Below are 15917 nucleotides of genomic sequence, written 5' to 3' on the forward strand. Positions count from 1 at the left end.
GCCCTGTGGGGCCGCTGAGCCAGCCTCTCCGTGGGAGCGCACCCTGCGCGGTCTGTCCGAGAAGCTCTCAGAGCCCGGATCAGACAACCGCCAGCTTCTGAATGCAGCGCGGCACAGACTCAGCGCTCTGGGAACGATGCACAGCCCCACGCACGAGAGATCCGCACCGGCCAGGGTCCCCCAGAGGCTGTGGGGCTCGTCCTGCCACTGAGTCTGTTGCACGAAGCCACAGGTCGAACGCTGGGAGGACACCCTGTGCACTGTCCCTTTCTCATCGGCCTGCCCTCGACCACAGCCAGCAAAAGGGGTTCCCCACACCTGCGACCCCCTGGCCTCCCCCTGCCTGGCTGACAGCACCCTCCCTCTCCCTGCCCTGCCCACATGCACTTCCTAACCGAACCTCAGGGCCTTCCCCAGCCTCAGAGAGGCTTCGAAAGGAAAGCCTGCGGTGTGCCCGTCCGCACCGACACAGAGCTGCCCGCCGGCCCAGAGCCGACAACGACGGCGTCCGCCTCACGCTACCATCTGCGCACCAGGCCCCAGGCCGGGCTCCCACCGCAGGCCCACGAGGCCGATGCCACTGTCACCTCCTCTTCAAGGGTGAGAAATAGGTGCAGAGAGGCAAGGAGCCTGCACAGCAGAGCAGGAGTTTGTGCCAGGGACCCAGAACTGAAGCCTGATGGGGACGCCACACGCAGGTGAGCACGGACCCGGGGTGCACTCTGCAGGCACCTGATGGGACAGAGCAGGGGGCCTGGGACCCCATGGTCATCACTACCAGGGCCCACTGTGCTCACACTGGATGCCGGTGTTCTGCTGCGGTGGCAAGCACCCCGAGGCCTGTACTGTGCCCCATCGCGGGAGGGAAGCCAGGCCAGGCCAGCCTGTGGCTCGGCAGTCTCTCCTCTGATGCTGCCCGGCCGCAGCTGCAAACCACTGTGCAGCCCAACCACAGCACTTCTGACAGCGCCCGAACCCTCCCAAGGCCTGGTATTTCAGCTGAATGGAGGGAACTAACCAAAATGCGTTGACTGTAGGATCTCAATAGTGACAACGTGAAGCTGAAGATGCACCCAGGGTGAACAGGCCCCTCTCTGACCTGCAGGGCCTGCTGCCCCGCCTCCACTGGGGAAGGGCTGGTGTGGGGCCAAAGCCTCCCAAAGACCGAGATCCATGGCCTTGCTCGCTGTCAGGCAGAAACACCCGTCCTGCCCTCATGCCGGACAGCGCATGGGCCCATTCCAGAGGACTACGCAAGCTGGGGGAGCCTGGGGAGCTGGACGACGCTGTCTGGGGATCCAGGGCCGGGATGACGTGACACAGCAGGGAAACGAGGTGCCAGCAGAGACCAGTCGGCCGGAATCCCTGCAGACCACCCTGCGGACCAGCTGAACGGTCCACAGCCAGCCTGGCTGCAGAACAGACTGGCACAGCCGCTGCACCCTGCTCTCCCGGGGAGGGTCCTGCTCCCCGTGAAGTAACTCCACCACGGCAGCTCTGCAGTGCTGAGCTAGCCAGGGGCTCCTCCCAAAAACCGGGCGGCTGTCACTACTCTGGCTGGCTCTCCAGAAACACACGTCTGCGTCCTCTGGCTTGAACAGTTGATGCTCTTCAAGATTGTTACCGCAAACAAGACTGGTGCTTCAGTTCGCTTTCCGAGTGGTCTGAGAGGCCGGCTCCTGGCTTGGCTCCCGCACGGGACAGGCGCAGACAAGCCTCTGCCCCGCGCTGACCCAGCGGCTGTGCCACCGGGGGGGTCCCCTCTGAAGGGCACACTTCCCAGTGGGTGCTAGTGGCAGGCGAGATGCTCTGAAGCCTGAACCGGTGGTCAGCAAGGCCCAGGCCGGCCTTTGTGGGGCGCCGAGACCCTCTCCTGCACCTCCCGTGCGAAGGTGGCTGAGGGCTGCTGACCTGCTGTGTGAGTTTTGTATTTTAGTCTGATGCATACTCCAACCTGACAGAAACAACACATGCCTCTCAGCAGTCACTTGGGCTTCTCAATGATTCTATTTTTAGCCAGGACGATGCCACGAAGAATCTCTATATACTGTGTCAAGAAATGGCACTGCTAACCTCATACAGGAGACGCGCACCGCCAGATTAAACAGCCACAGAAGCACCACAGACAGTCAGAAGGGAAGGGAATCACGACGCAGTGCCGCGGACACAGCAATCCTTAGTGACTTTCCTAATGTTCCCAAAAGGTCACAATAAATTCACCCATGTAGAATAATGGCACTCAGACCGACTGTTACAGCAAGAAACATTCCCTATTTCCCACATGATGGGAAAACCTTCTCTTTATATAGTAGTTGAGCACAACCCCACATCCTCTGATCGTTCATATAAACATTCCCACATGGCATCAAGGAAATGTGCCCCAGAACACAGCATTACGGCCAGAGAGCCTGCCAGGGCACCATGCATCCCCTCTTCCACGAAAACCATCAAGTGGCAGCTCCACCCCCCGCACACATCCTACCCGAGGCGAGGGGTAGGCACACGCCAGACAGTGCTGCCCCACAAGAGAGGGGCTGGGGCTCCAGGCTGTCCGTGCAGGGTCCCCCACCAATCTGCTATGGACAGTAGTCTGTGAAACTGTTCGGAGGTGTCTGCCTGCTCCAAAGATAGCAACAAAGTGGAAAAAAGTTGGGAAGCGGGAGAAAAATGGGTGCGCTGGACTTGGGGGACTTTATCCAATTAAATGATCACACTTTGAAAAACAGTAAGGTGTTTCCTCAAAAAATTAAATTAGCATCACCGCCCAGCCCAGCCACTACCCTGCCTCCAGGTACACACCTGAAAGAACCAAAAGCAGGCACTACACAGACCCTTACACACCCACGTTCACAGCAGCATTATTTACAAGGGTCAAAGGTGGAGGCACCCAAGTGTCCACCAACAGATGAATGGGTCAACAGGTTCCGGTCCATCCATACAACGAACTATCGTTTAAACAGGAAGGCGGTCCTGACACACCACAGCACGGGTGAGACGATGCTGAGTGAAAATAAGACAGACTTGAAGGGACAAACACTGTAGATTCCACTTGTCCAGGGCCCCTGAAGGAGTCAGATTCATAGAGACAAAGTAGAGTGGTGGTCCCAGGTCCCCAGGGGCTGGGGGTGGGGAGCTGGCATGTGATGGGGACAGTCGGTGTGGGGAGACACAGCGGCGGTGGCCGCACGACCCTGTGGATGTCCTTAATGCTGCTGAACTGGACACCTAAAAATTATTAAACTATACCTTACGCAGCGTTACCACAATAAAAAGAAATTGAGCTGCCACTTCAAATATTCTGATCAGAACATTTCCAAACAGCTATTTTTAAAATGTTTTGCCAAGAGGGAAAGAACAGCCCAGTCATTTGGCCTGAGTGAAGTGAACCTGAGGCTGCATCCTCACGTGACCCCAGTTCCAGGGACTGCCAGCCCCCTGGCATAGGTCACATGCATGGCGCCCTGTCCGTCTCTGGGCGGGCACGGGTCAGGGGTGCTGTCTCTATCTCCTGTCCACTCTCCCACCCCTTCAGGAGAACCCACCCAACACACATCTGCTGCCCGAGGCCCCTGCCTGGAAGGGAAGTGCAGGTGCACGGAGCCCAGCTGTGACTGGCACCTGTCTGCACACACTTAGCTGGGGAACAGAGATCACAAAGACGTCAGCGTCCTCATCCTGCACACCCAGCCAGCACTGGGAGACTGCAGTCAGAGCCTCGTTCTCCCAACAGTGCCACATATGGGGGGCCTGCCATGTTGGAAAGGCCGTGCTGAGACACCGTCTGCCTTTCGCAGCAAGCAGGTGGGCACACAAGATAAGCCTGCAGGGAGGTTCTCTCCGGGTCCTGGAGGGACTGGATGCCAGGGGTGGGCAAGTGCAGGCAGCCCAGCAGGGGGGCGGGGCAGGGCTCACACAACACCAGGGGCGCCCAGGCGGGGCACCTGGCAGGAGGGAGCCAGCCCCCCAGGCCTCCTGACACAGCTGCCCCCAGCGATATCCAAGCACAGCCCCCCAGTGGCAGAGCCCTGCCTGCAAACCCGTGTCCTCCGGCACGCGGCTTCACTTAGCTATTACGTACCTGCAGGAAGTGCCTTTTTACTTTTTCACAATGTGGCAGATCTGGGGAAACAGTCTGCAGGCAGCTCATCGGCGGATGGAAAGAAGGTAAAAGCTCATGCCTGGATGCAGCCCACAGGCACCTCCCACCCAACACCCAGAACATCTGGACGCTCACGTTGGGGGGACAGCTGAAACCACCTACGCGATCAACGCGACCTTCCCAGCCACTCAAGTCCCTGCAAAGATGAGCCTCCTCAGTGCCAACAGGAACCCTGGGAAGCCTGCAATTCCAGCCCCAAGACTCGGACCCACTCCGGTTCCCACAACAGGAACCCGGGGGCTCAGGGAGACCCGCTCCCACTGAGGCCCATCCGTCATCTCAGACGCCCGATCCCCGAGTGTGCACACACCCACTCGGGCTCACTGCGCCCTTTTGCGACCAGGAGCTGAGGCCCGGCATCTGACTCCGCAGTCGTCCCCCCGGACCTTTTCTAACACTGCGGACTCCTCACCAGCACTCAACAGGCAGGCCTGGGTTCTGGGGTTACTGGCCTCTCCATCGCCACTAGGTGGACAGTGGCGGCATCATGGGCTGAGGATGCTGACTCATGCGTTCCAAGCACAGGCCAGCTCCTGGGGGACACTGGGTTTGGGAGGACACATCCTTCTCCGAGGGCGCCCTGGCACTGGCACCCCCTTTCAGCCAGAAAGACCAACCCAGATCCTCAAGTGCGTTACAGAGTGACTTCATAAACACAACAAAACAGTAAAAATGGCAGTGTCTGGACCTCAAACAACTGATCGATTCTTTCTGCCAAGCACCATGTCTGTCCATTTAAATATGGCCAAGGTGAAAATCTTTACCAATGCTTTCTGGGCACCAGATTCACTTTCTAGCTCATTTTCTTATGGTTAAAAAAAACAAGGAAGTCTTAAAAATATTCTCCACAAGGCCCCATGCTCCTTTTTTCTTTTCTACTTTGCTCATTGAAAGTATGAGGTTTCTCTATAAAGCAGATTAAATTTGCAAAAATACAACTATAAGTCCTTCCAATGAGCAAAGCAGAAAGAAAGAATAAAGGTTTTCCCTATAATTTTGAGATCCTGCTGAATGTCTAGGAGTCTGGCCTCTTCTTCCCATGGTTGAGAAACGTGTGTTTCTGTTACCTGGACAGTTTATTTATACAACTGCTGACCTGCCCACTCACCACCAAAACCAGTGGCCTCCATAAGCACCCACGAACAGGAATCATGAAATATTCCTAAAGCCGGCATTAAAACCAACCATTCACCCATTTCACCTCTTCCCAAGATGACCCTTCCAATTTCAACCATATTTAACAAAAGCCACATTTCTCATATTTCACACCGTGTATCTGACAGAACGGAAACAGCATTTTCTTCTGCATGCAAAAACAGAACTGAATATTGGCTTTTAATTTACCATTTTTAATCAAGATATACATTGTTAGAAAAGGAAATTACGATGGAATTTAGACTCATTTTACACTTACAACCGATCAAAATATTATACAAATATCATTCCATATGGTCAAAACACTTACCATCAAGGGAAGAACAGGGCAAATTAAATATTATAACTCCAAAACCTGACACTGGCAGGATCTTAGCTGAATAACATGAAATCGTTGTGTCTCAATATTTCAAGTTCAGTGGGGAGAAAACAATACACATATGAGCATTTCTTTTGTTTTTACAATTCTCTTTCGTCATTATGTGAGTATGCTCATTCAGAACTATGATCCGAATTTGCTCAACTCATTACCTGAAGTATTGCGTACACGAACAGTGTTAAACTTGGCTAGCGTTTCAAACTCCATGGGCAAAATGGTGGAGTATTAACGAGGAAAAGCCCTGTCAGGGTCAAAGGCAAGCTGACTGACTTGGCTGCCACCCTGAGTACTCTGGGAAACGAGGACTTATTTATAGCCCCACGTCCAGGCAGGAGGCTGCCTGCAGCCCAGGGGGTGACGCATCAAAAAGCACTCACCCCACCCTGCTGCACTGCCTGCAGACCGGCTTGGTTTGCTTTGCTTTCCCCCACAAGAGGGGAACGCCACCGCCTGTTATAGGCTTGCCCCACAAATCAGGAGCACAGGTTCGGCTCCTCAGAAGCACCTTTCTTCCACCTGCCTGAAGAAATACCACTAGGAAATACTTAGTCTAAGCCCTCCAACATGCAGGGGCTCAGAAGGCCGCGGTGCTATCAAAGTAGCTGATTTCTTACTGCTAGGATGCTGGAAGCCATGAGCTCCTCAGGAAACGGGATCAGCCTAGCACTGTAGGAAGTCCTCTTAAATACGGGTGCCTTGTCCACGCCCAGAAAGGCCATCATGGCCCAGCATTCTCTGTAGCAACAGAACAGGGGTGCGCAGCCCCCGCCTTCCCACTTCCTCTTTGTGGCTTGTCTTCTGTTCTGGGAAACCCGATGACCAAAATACAGAAAGCGAATGTAAACACTGAGTAATAAACATGAAAAGTCACCAATTAGTCTCACTCACCCTCCCAAGACGCTAAGGAACGGAGCCACCATGACACTGCTGTCTGGGCAGCGCCTGGCAGCTTCATTCTGGGTCAGGACCACATACCTTCTCAACCAGCCTGACATCGCACCTCCCGCGTGCCAACTTACATGAACTTGGCTCTGGCCTTATTATTAACACGCACCCTAACCAAAGGTCTGGTTCAGGAAAGATGAAGTCAGGGGGGTCAGAAAAATAAGATCAGACTTGTCTCATACATGATAATTCTTATATATAGATGCCAATCACAATTAGATTCACGCTATGAGACACCCGTGAACGCCCCGTGGGATTGCCGACCACCCAATTTTGCACCTAGAGGAGCTGGAAATCAGAACTACTAGGATGAGCCAGTGAAAGTGAAGACTTGGGTGCCTACCATCTCCATAACCTGGGGTTGACAACCTGTAACCTTGATTAATGTTGTAACTTTTAACTTTTCCAAAAGTCACTATAGGGAAAAGCAAATAACTACAGACTCTGAGAAAATGTTTTGCAATATATTAAACAGATTAAATAAATAAAACCCACATATCAATAAGAAAAACTAGCAACAGGGATAAAAAGGACAAAGGATAAGGATAAGCAAATGAGGGAAATCTAAATTGCCGACAACCATGTTTTTCAAATAAGCAACCTCACTGGTTACTAGGCATATGCAAATAAAAGTAAGAGTCTGTTGCTCACCCAGACTGGCCCAGATTTTTAAAAAGATGGAACTTAGCAGACACAGGACTCAATGAGATAAAGGACCTGGACCCCAAACTGCAACTCCCTCATGATGATCCGTGTCGTGCATTTGTGTTCCACCTTTCGTGACTTGCCTATCTGTGCCCTAGTGACGGGGTGGTAACAGGTAAGACCACTCCGGGAAGGACAGGGCAGTAGCTAGCAAAACTGCAAATCTCACAGCCCACTGCCCCAGCCACACCTCTTCTGGTACATTCCTTAGAGAAATTTGCAAACTCATCTACATCCAGGGAAACCAATATGAGATTTTTTCTTCACTGTCACATTGTGTATAATGAAAAAAGTAAAAGCAAGCAAAGGCATGAAGTGTGGCCTCTTCAAATTACGAACCACCACACAGCATTTAAGAAGAGACTGCAGCAGACTGAAAGGTCTTAACACGGACAGAGCCAGAAAACACCCAAGTTGGCGGGAAAAGCAGAGGCACAACACTCCCAGTATGATCTGCTTCTAAACATCAGACCACCACAGAACAATGTTGGGTGTTGGGGGGAACACAGGTGTGTGCATATACAAGTAACCTGAATCCTCAGCAGTGGCTGCTTTCTGGAGCAGTTAGAACAGCGGTCATCAGAAGGGACGTGAGCATTAGCTTCTTTCTTAGGAAAAGGCAGAGATCAAAGCAAGTAAGACAAAAGCCTGAACAGCTGTATTCTGGGGGTGACGAGGAATAGGGCTGTTGGATCATTTTTTGGTTCATTTTTTAAAATTTCTCAAAATGAACATTGTCCTAGCAGGTAGGACCACCTCCGTGAACAAGATGCCTGGAAGGGAAGGGCTGAAGGACCCCATGTCTGTCCCCCAACTTCTTTCTACAGCTTCTTCAGCACTTCTCGTATTTCCTTAGCAATTCTAAGAATTTACCCTGCGCTGCACCTTCAGTTAATTTTACTCTGTGGCACACCTGAGTTTTCCTGATGACACAAGTCTGTTACCCTCTGTTCCTGGAGTGAGCTACGTACCCTACGGTTCCCCAGAGACAGCCCTGCACCCACCCAGAGACCACCACATAGGTCTGGCTGGCTGATGGAGAAACCCCTCAAAGCATGAGGAACGTCTGGGTCTCTCAGGAGCACAAAATGCAAAACAAAGCTAATGAAGACGTAGAGTCTGGAGAAAGTGGAACTTTCTGTGCCTCTGTCTTAAAATGTCAAAAGAAACTCACGGGACACATAGACGACAAAAGGTTAATATTGCTAGTATTCAGAGAGCTCACACAAATTTGTGAGAAAAAGACTCCATAAGAGACAAAAAAACACATATAGGGAATTCACAAAAGGTGAATACAAATGGCCAAGAAGCATCCCAATCAATCAGCTACACTTAAGGGGTGAGGGCTTCACCCGCGTCATGCCACTTAACCCTCAAGGCGGCCCTATGGCAACAGCTCTTCCCACTAACACTTGGGAAGGTGAGGCAGCACCGCCAGGGTCTCCAACGGAACCTGGCCTGCCAACTACAGGCCGCAGGTCTCCACCACGGAGCGTGGCTGTAGATGTCAGATGAATGGCCAGTCCCCCTGTGGGGAGGATTTGGGAGAAGAGGCCCTCCCTTGCAGCCTTCCTGGGGGCAAACTGCCCACAGCTGGGCAATGGGTATCAAAAGTGCAATTAATGTGCACACCCTATGACCTATGTCCCCACTCTGGGAAGTGCACCCTAAGAAGATAATCTGAAAAGTTCTAAAAGGTAAATGTAAGTCTTACAAATTTCTGTAAAATGCACAAAAGCAGTCTTGATAGCGCTGTTTATGACAAGGAAAAACTGTAAACTTCAATATCTATCAGCAAGGGTCTATGGTATATGTATGCAGTGCAATATTATGAAGCTTTTTTAATATTAAACTGTCTCTAAGAGAATACGACATGATTCTATTTAAGTAAAAAATGTGTACAGGACTCTACAAGTGTACATGGAGAAAGACGTTTCCCAAAATTTAAAGAGGGGCCTGTCTTTCACTGCAATGGTCTCTGATGGATTTTACTTCTTCCTTTTGGGTTCTGCTATCCTTTTAATCAAAATTTGAGAGTTTACTGAACATAAGTGATGCGTCGACGTTGAAACGCAGAGAGCCTGGAGCTCTGGATTAAATGAACCTTTCCTCCTGGGATTTGTTACAAACCACAAACCGCGCCGAGAGAGCTGCACCGCCCCTGCACGGCCCCGTCCTCGCCCTCGGGGACACTCAAACACTCCCCTGACGGCTCAAGTTCACCCTCAACCCTCTGCTCAGCCCCGCCCCCAAGGGGCAGACGTCAGCCGAGCCCCGGCCCGAGCCCAGCCCCGGCCGCCCTCACTCCCCGAGGCTCCGCGGCGGCCAGTCCCCGCAGCTGGGGGCCTCCAGCCCGCCCTGAGCCCGCAGTGCGGGCAGGGCCCGCCTCCGCTCCCCACCCGCAACTCCACTTCGCCCGACCCAGCGCCCCAGGTCTGCAGCAGGGCCCCCCGGAGTCACTGCCCCGCGACGGCAGGGACCGCCTGAGGACCCTGACCTGCGGCAGGTCCCATCTTGGAAGAGGGACCCCCGCGACGGCCGGGACACCCCCTCCCGGGCCCCTGACCAGCGCGGGACTCGTCAGGGGCCCGCAGGAACCCAGCCCCAAGCCGCTGCAGGTCGGGGCCCGCGAGCGCCGCCCGGGTCCCCGCGGCGCACTCACCCTCCCGGCAGCGCCGTCTCCAGATGGTGTCGGTGTGCAGGATGTGCCGGAACTTGGTGCAGACCTGGGCCAGGCTGGGCAGGTCGGTGCCGGGCAGCGAGGCGAAGATCTCCACAAGCAGCTCGGGCGGCAGCTCCAGCAGCGAGCAGCGCGGGGGCGGCGAGGGGCCCGCGCTCCGGCCGACGCCAGCCCCGGACAGCGCCGCCGCGCCCGCCTCGATGCGCTCCTCCTCGGGGTCGGTGTCCGGCTCGCTGTCGGCCGCCGCGGTCTCGGCCAGGCCCTGGCGCTGCTGGCGGCGCCGGCATCCCCGCGACGGGCCCACCCCGCAGAGCCGAGCGCAGACCGCCATGCCGGCCCGAGTGACGGCCCGCGCTGCCGCCGCCGCCGTGCGCACGCGCAGCCCCGCCCCCACGCCGCCCGCCCCGGCTCGGCCCCGCCCACCAGGAGGAACCAGCAGAGGCTCCCTCCCTGCGGAGCCCCGGCCCCCTTTTCCCGCGGAGGGGTCAGCAGGACCCTCTCCCCCCGGCCTGCTGCCCCCCGCGCCCCCAGCCTCCGCCCACCTGAGGCCTGAGGGACCCGTCCAGCGCCCGGACGGAGCACAGTAAAAGAATGTCACCCACAAACGCGCGAAGTCCGCCCCTTCCTGACCCGGGACGTGCACGTGAGGACCCAGCCTCCCACCTGCAGAGCGCGGGCTGACGCTCTCCCCACTGCGCTAGGGGCCCCCCGTGGGACGCCTCTGGGCATGACAGCCGCCTGAGGACTCCCCTGGGAGCCCCCGGCAGGCCCCAGAGGACTCCCCAGGACGCCACGGAGGATCCCCCTCTGCTACTCACCCACTTAACGCCACCCTCACTAGTGTCCCCAAAATCCCCCAGGATAGACCCCAGGACCTCTGGGCACAGAAGGCTGATTGGGTGGCCAGTGGGGCGAAGTAAGTCGTATAGAACCCCGAATGGTGCCCATCAGCCGTCTTTTATCTAAGAATGCACATCACTCATTTCTACCCTTCCTGCAGTGAGGAGGAGAGGGAGACCAGCTGGCTGCCGAGCCGGACCACCAGCCCTGTGCCACCCTGGGGATCTGGCTGGTGTTTCTGGCTACCGTTTGCGGTGCTCCAGGGCACACGTGCTCTAGAGGGCCTCGCACACCTGGCGGGAGTAAGTAATGCCACCTCCTGACCTTCAACAGGTCATGATAACCAGAAACTGTTGCTTTGGGTTGTTTCCAGAAAGGAGGGCCGGGGGTGGGGAGGTGGCTACAGGAACGGTTCACTAGAAGGCTGCCCGACTCCGCTGTAGTCAGCACTCACCTCACACTCTCAAGTGCTGGAGGAGTTGCCCCGGGCCTAAATGGAAACTAAGAACCCACACACATACCCTAGGGGGGGTCTGACTGATCAAAGAGAAAATGAGTGACCTGCCCGTTCCCTGAACCCAGCCTCCATAAATTCATGACTATTCACCACCACCTCCATATGGAGGTCTGGAAGCAGCAAATAGGGCTGCCTACCCTGGAATATGGAATCCAATAAACAGGGAAGTGCGTCTTCTGACAAAACAATACAACACGTCTTAGTTCAAATCTTGACCATCGCGGGTCCACACCATTGGAAAACAACATCCAAGTGACCTCCCCAATCCCACCTGATCCTCCACACTGTTCCCAAAACTCTCTTCCTTTGATAGCAACGCATAAACAAAGCAGATTCATTGTGTCACTCATCTATTTAAATGTATTTAATGGCCCCATTGACTTCTTCTGTCATGTACCCCACAATCTGGTCCTAACCTCCCAGCCAGGCTTAGTCTCAGGTTCCCACACCCTGACACTCCGAACTCCCATGCCTCACATCTCTCATTTTTGCTCAACTGTCTCCTCTGCCAGGAAACCCATCTCCCCAGTCTGTGCCATCAAACACCCCATCCCCATCCTCCTCATCCTCAAAGGGCTTCCCCTTCTAGGAAGGATGACCCCTTATTACAGCCCCACCATTTTGTTCTGTTATAAACACTGGCTTCCTTCTGTACAAGCCTTACTAGATACCTACCCTGCCATATGACAGATCTGCAAACATACATCATCTATCAATGAATGTCCACTGAATAAATGTTTGTTGAACTAAAAAAAGAATAAACAAAGTGGCTAAAAGGCTAAAAATTGAAGAACAGGTACCCAACAGATCTAGAGAGGACAATGGATTATCACATCAAGACCTAAGCAAGTTCCTCAGCAGGCACATGTGGATCAAGCAATGTAATGAATATTGACATAATGCCTGACTGGTCTGTGCTGTTCTGCGTGGATCCAGAGATTCTAAAGCATAATCCTTGCCACTGTTCTATTCCAGTTTTTCTTTTTTTACGTGATCTACCCCCTACTAGGTCCTATTAATAAGGTACAACTCTCTCCTTCAGGAGTTTAGAGTTTTTTTAAGGTGCAAAATAATCTGGTTAAATCTCTGACTTTAGAAGAATGGTTAAACTACTCTACATTTAGATAATTTGGATTTTGCAACTGTGCATTAAGAAGACACATCTGTGTGTCCTCGAGAGCAGGAATACCAGAAGACGTTGCACACTGTCCCACCCCACGGTGTTGAGGGACTGAATTAGTGCTGACAGGAACAGAAAGACAGGGATGGCTATGGAGTGACCCATCTGCAGGGGAGGGGGGACCCAGGGGGAAAGAGTGTGCAGCTGGCAACGATGATACACTGAACCCTGAGAGCTTTGTTCGCCCTTGAACAACACCTCTATCATCCCTTCTACAGAACTGTCTCCTTTACAAAGAACCCTAAGGAGGAAGCATTCATACTAAAAGAAGGAAAAATGGATGGTTTGTTCTAACATTCTGAAGAGGCCACAGTAATGAGCTCTTTGTTAGTGAAAAGGAACCGCATCTAAGGAAATCAGTACAGTACAGGATGGCGCATTTTTCAGTAGGTCACCTGAAAGGTCACGGGAAGCTGTGTTTCTTGGACTTAAGGAAACTGTATTTACTACCCATACCGGTTTTCAGAATCTGGATGCCAAAAATGGCATCTTACGCACTGCTCAGAGGAAACAGTTAAGGTGAACGGAAGGAAGGGAGACACTCAAAAGCTGAACAAGAGGCTCACAGCTCAAAAGAAGAGGGCCAGCCGAGTTTCAGCTGTCGCAGCCCTAGACGGTCCCATATAAGGGCAGAGGCAGGGCGAGCAGCAATCTTTCAGAATTTGTTTAGAATTAAACAAGCAAACAGAAAACCAGTGGAAGTCAGCCAGTCAGTCCATCAGGTATTCTCTGAAATGATGGGAGCGCCTGGGTGACTCACGACGGCTTTGCTGCCAGAGCGAGTTTGCGATTTCTGAGTTGCCCACCCGGGAGAGCCTCCCTGGGAGAGGATGCCTCGGCTCCCACACCTCGGAGCACCCAGGGAGACTCCTAAGACTGCGACCTACGTACGGAGCGTCAACTCCAAAATCCTCCCAACCGAGTCCTTTCTGAAAATAGCTCGGGGCTCCTCTTGAGCAATACTTGTTTGTTTACTTGTTCTAAAGAGCAAGGCGATGACACGGGACTGATGGACTCCCAGCCAATGGCTACCCAGACAGCCTGGAGGGTGGCCGGTGTCTTCCAACCAGAAAGAGGAGAGGCGGGACTGGCCGGGCAGGCCCCAGGGGCTGGGCAAGCTCTCCGCGTGACTTGCCTTCCATGTTGAGTGTGGCAAAAAACACTCCTGTTCTGTACTGCAGGTTAACGCCTCACGCCTGCTTGGACGGGGGCTTAGAAAGAGCGACAGCATCATTTCCAGCCATGTTACATCATAGTGCTGGGACGCTGTGTTCTATTTTCAGCGGTTACACTATTTCCCCGGCAATTACGTCATGTTATGAAAAAACGAACAGGGTGGGAGTTATCTAACTGACACTGCTTGGCTTTCTAGAATGCTTGTTCGATAGTTTAAAAGCACCATGAGATTCCTGGGGAAAACACTGAATTTAAAGATGTGTTCTTGCTTTTCTACTTTATATGGACTATTTCAAGAACAGTGATATTTGTTATTCACTTAAAAATAAATCATACTATGCTTACATTAACTGGCTTAAAATAATGCAATAACTGAAATACTGATTTACCACTGAATATTGTGGGGGCATACGGAATTTTTCATACACCGAAACACACTTGTTTTCAAAAGTTACATGAACTTCATTGATTTTATTTGCATATGAATATAAATTAATAAATTTTACATGTAATTTATATAGTATTTACATGAATATGCTTCCATGGAGATTATGCTTATAAAACACCTTTATACACCAACCCACTTGGACGGTCTTCTGAGAAACGTATGGGTGTGTGGTTTTAGATTCAAGTAGGAATTCAAGGCTGGGGTAGAATTGTAACAGCCAGTAACAGCCACTACAAATATGGACTTCAGTACTTGAAAATCACAGAGCAATCCTGTCCCATAGTTACATAGCCACTGAGGCTGATCCCTAAGGTGGTGAACCTAAAACCTGGGGTAACACGGTAAAGCTCTCTGGATGTCTAAGGGACTGGAAAATATGAAACGCTCTATCCCCTCCCTCCCATCTCCATATGCCAGATAAAGATTTTTTTCCCTTTTCTTGCATTTAGAACAGTTGTCCAGCAAGAGAAGGAAAAGTCCATTTCTTACAAAGTGGCAATTAAGCCCAGAAAGCCTCACCAGTCAATACGTAACACTAAAAAAATGCAGAGAAGAAAGCAACACACAGTCCATGCTCTCCTTTAAGACCTCAAACCCCGTCATTTCTGTATCTGGCAGGAAGCAGGTACATAATGAGCACTGACTGAATTTTTTTCCTCAGTCTTCCTAGAATGAATACAAAACAACCAAGATAGAACTCTCGGAGCTTAAAACCTTCCACTGTAACTTTGGAAAACAGATGGGACGTTTAAGTGCCCTTCTTTATTCACTATTAACTATCAAAGATCTTCAAGGTACACAACTGTGATAGAGGGGGAAAAAAACTGGAACAGAGTGACACATGCACAAATGCGGTGTTTTCTTTTGTAAACGGTGGCAAAATAAAGAGCTACAATTAATAACATTGTTCTGGTGGTGGTGAACAATTATACAAGGATCTGCAACAATACTGGCTTCTCGATAGGGAAAGAAATCCCAGCTATATTAAAACCACTTTAAGAAATAGATTTCTGTATGTTTTGCATATTTGTAATATTAGCGCAATCCAAGTGCTTTACCAAACGAGCATATAAGAATGACTCTTGCAAACTCAGAAGGCCTGGAAGTATGGTAATCAGTCAAAGCATTAGCTAATAAGAGCAAAAACAGCCGAAGATTCCAGGGCTTGTTTATAGATACGCGCTCCTCAGACCAAAGGGCCCTGACTGCAGGGTAGGGACCCGGTGCAGCGTGAGCTGTACTCTTGAGGCCCCTATTTGCTGCTCATGAGAAAGAGTTCAGGAGGGTGACTGCCCTTTTAGGAATGGGCCTGAGGCTCAGAGAAATGGCACCTTACTCAAGGTCGCACAGCCGGTTAGTGTGAGCGTTGGGGCTCGGCCCTGGGGAGGCCGGGACGCTCCTTCAGGGCCACACGGGGTCCCCGACGGCTGCAGCGTCGGGTCCAAGCGCTGGCCCGACAGGGAGGCGGACGTCCCCCGGGCCAGACCGGAGCACACCTCTACCGGGCAGCTGCGGGCCGGGACCGCGTAGGAGGGAGGCTCCAGAGCGGAAGGAGCCCCGCGCGCGGCGCGCAGAGCACGGTCCCCGGGACACAGCCTGCAGCCCCAAGGCCGCCGCGTTCCGGGACCGCTTTATTTCCAGAAAGCGACACGCACGCACGTCGCCCCGAGCACCCGCACCACGTACCCGCAGCCACGCACCGCGCGCCCGAACCCCCACGCATGCGCGCACGC

At 52.7% G+C, this 15917-nt stretch overlaps 1 protein-coding gene and 1 long non-coding RNA gene across 5 annotated transcripts in view; one reads left to right on the forward strand and one right to left on the reverse strand.

Annotated features, from left to right (window-relative positions):
- The window catches only part of FBXO31 (F-box protein 31), a 37524-nt gene extending 21637 nt beyond the window's left edge, over positions 1–15887 (reverse strand). For 2 of the 4 annotated variants that reach the window (XM_036924194.2, XM_036924193.2), the window contains exon 1: positions 10006–10396. In XM_036924194.2, coding sequence (XP_036780089.2) covers positions 10006–10354 — 349 coding nt within the window. In that variant the 5' untranslated portion in view covers positions 10355–10396. Of the gene's footprint in view, positions 1–10005; positions 10398–15870 lie in introns of those variants that run through there. The other 2 variants (XM_036924196.2, XM_036924192.2) reach the window with 2 other exon arrangements.
- On the forward strand, positions 10416–14252 carry LOC118931597 (uncharacterized). The gene is made up of 3 exons (XR_005032448.2): positions 10416–10666; positions 11024–11165; positions 12779–14252. It is a non-coding gene; the product is annotated as an uncharacterized LOC118931597 (long non-coding RNA).
- Positions 15888–15917: the final 30 nt, after the last annotated feature.

This window comes from Manis pentadactyla, chromosome 15 (genome assembly GCF_030020395.1).
Source record: "Manis pentadactyla isolate mManPen7 chromosome 15, mManPen7.hap1, whole genome shotgun sequence".
Lineage (NCBI taxonomy): Eukaryota > Metazoa > Chordata > Mammalia > Pholidota > Manidae > Manis > Manis pentadactyla.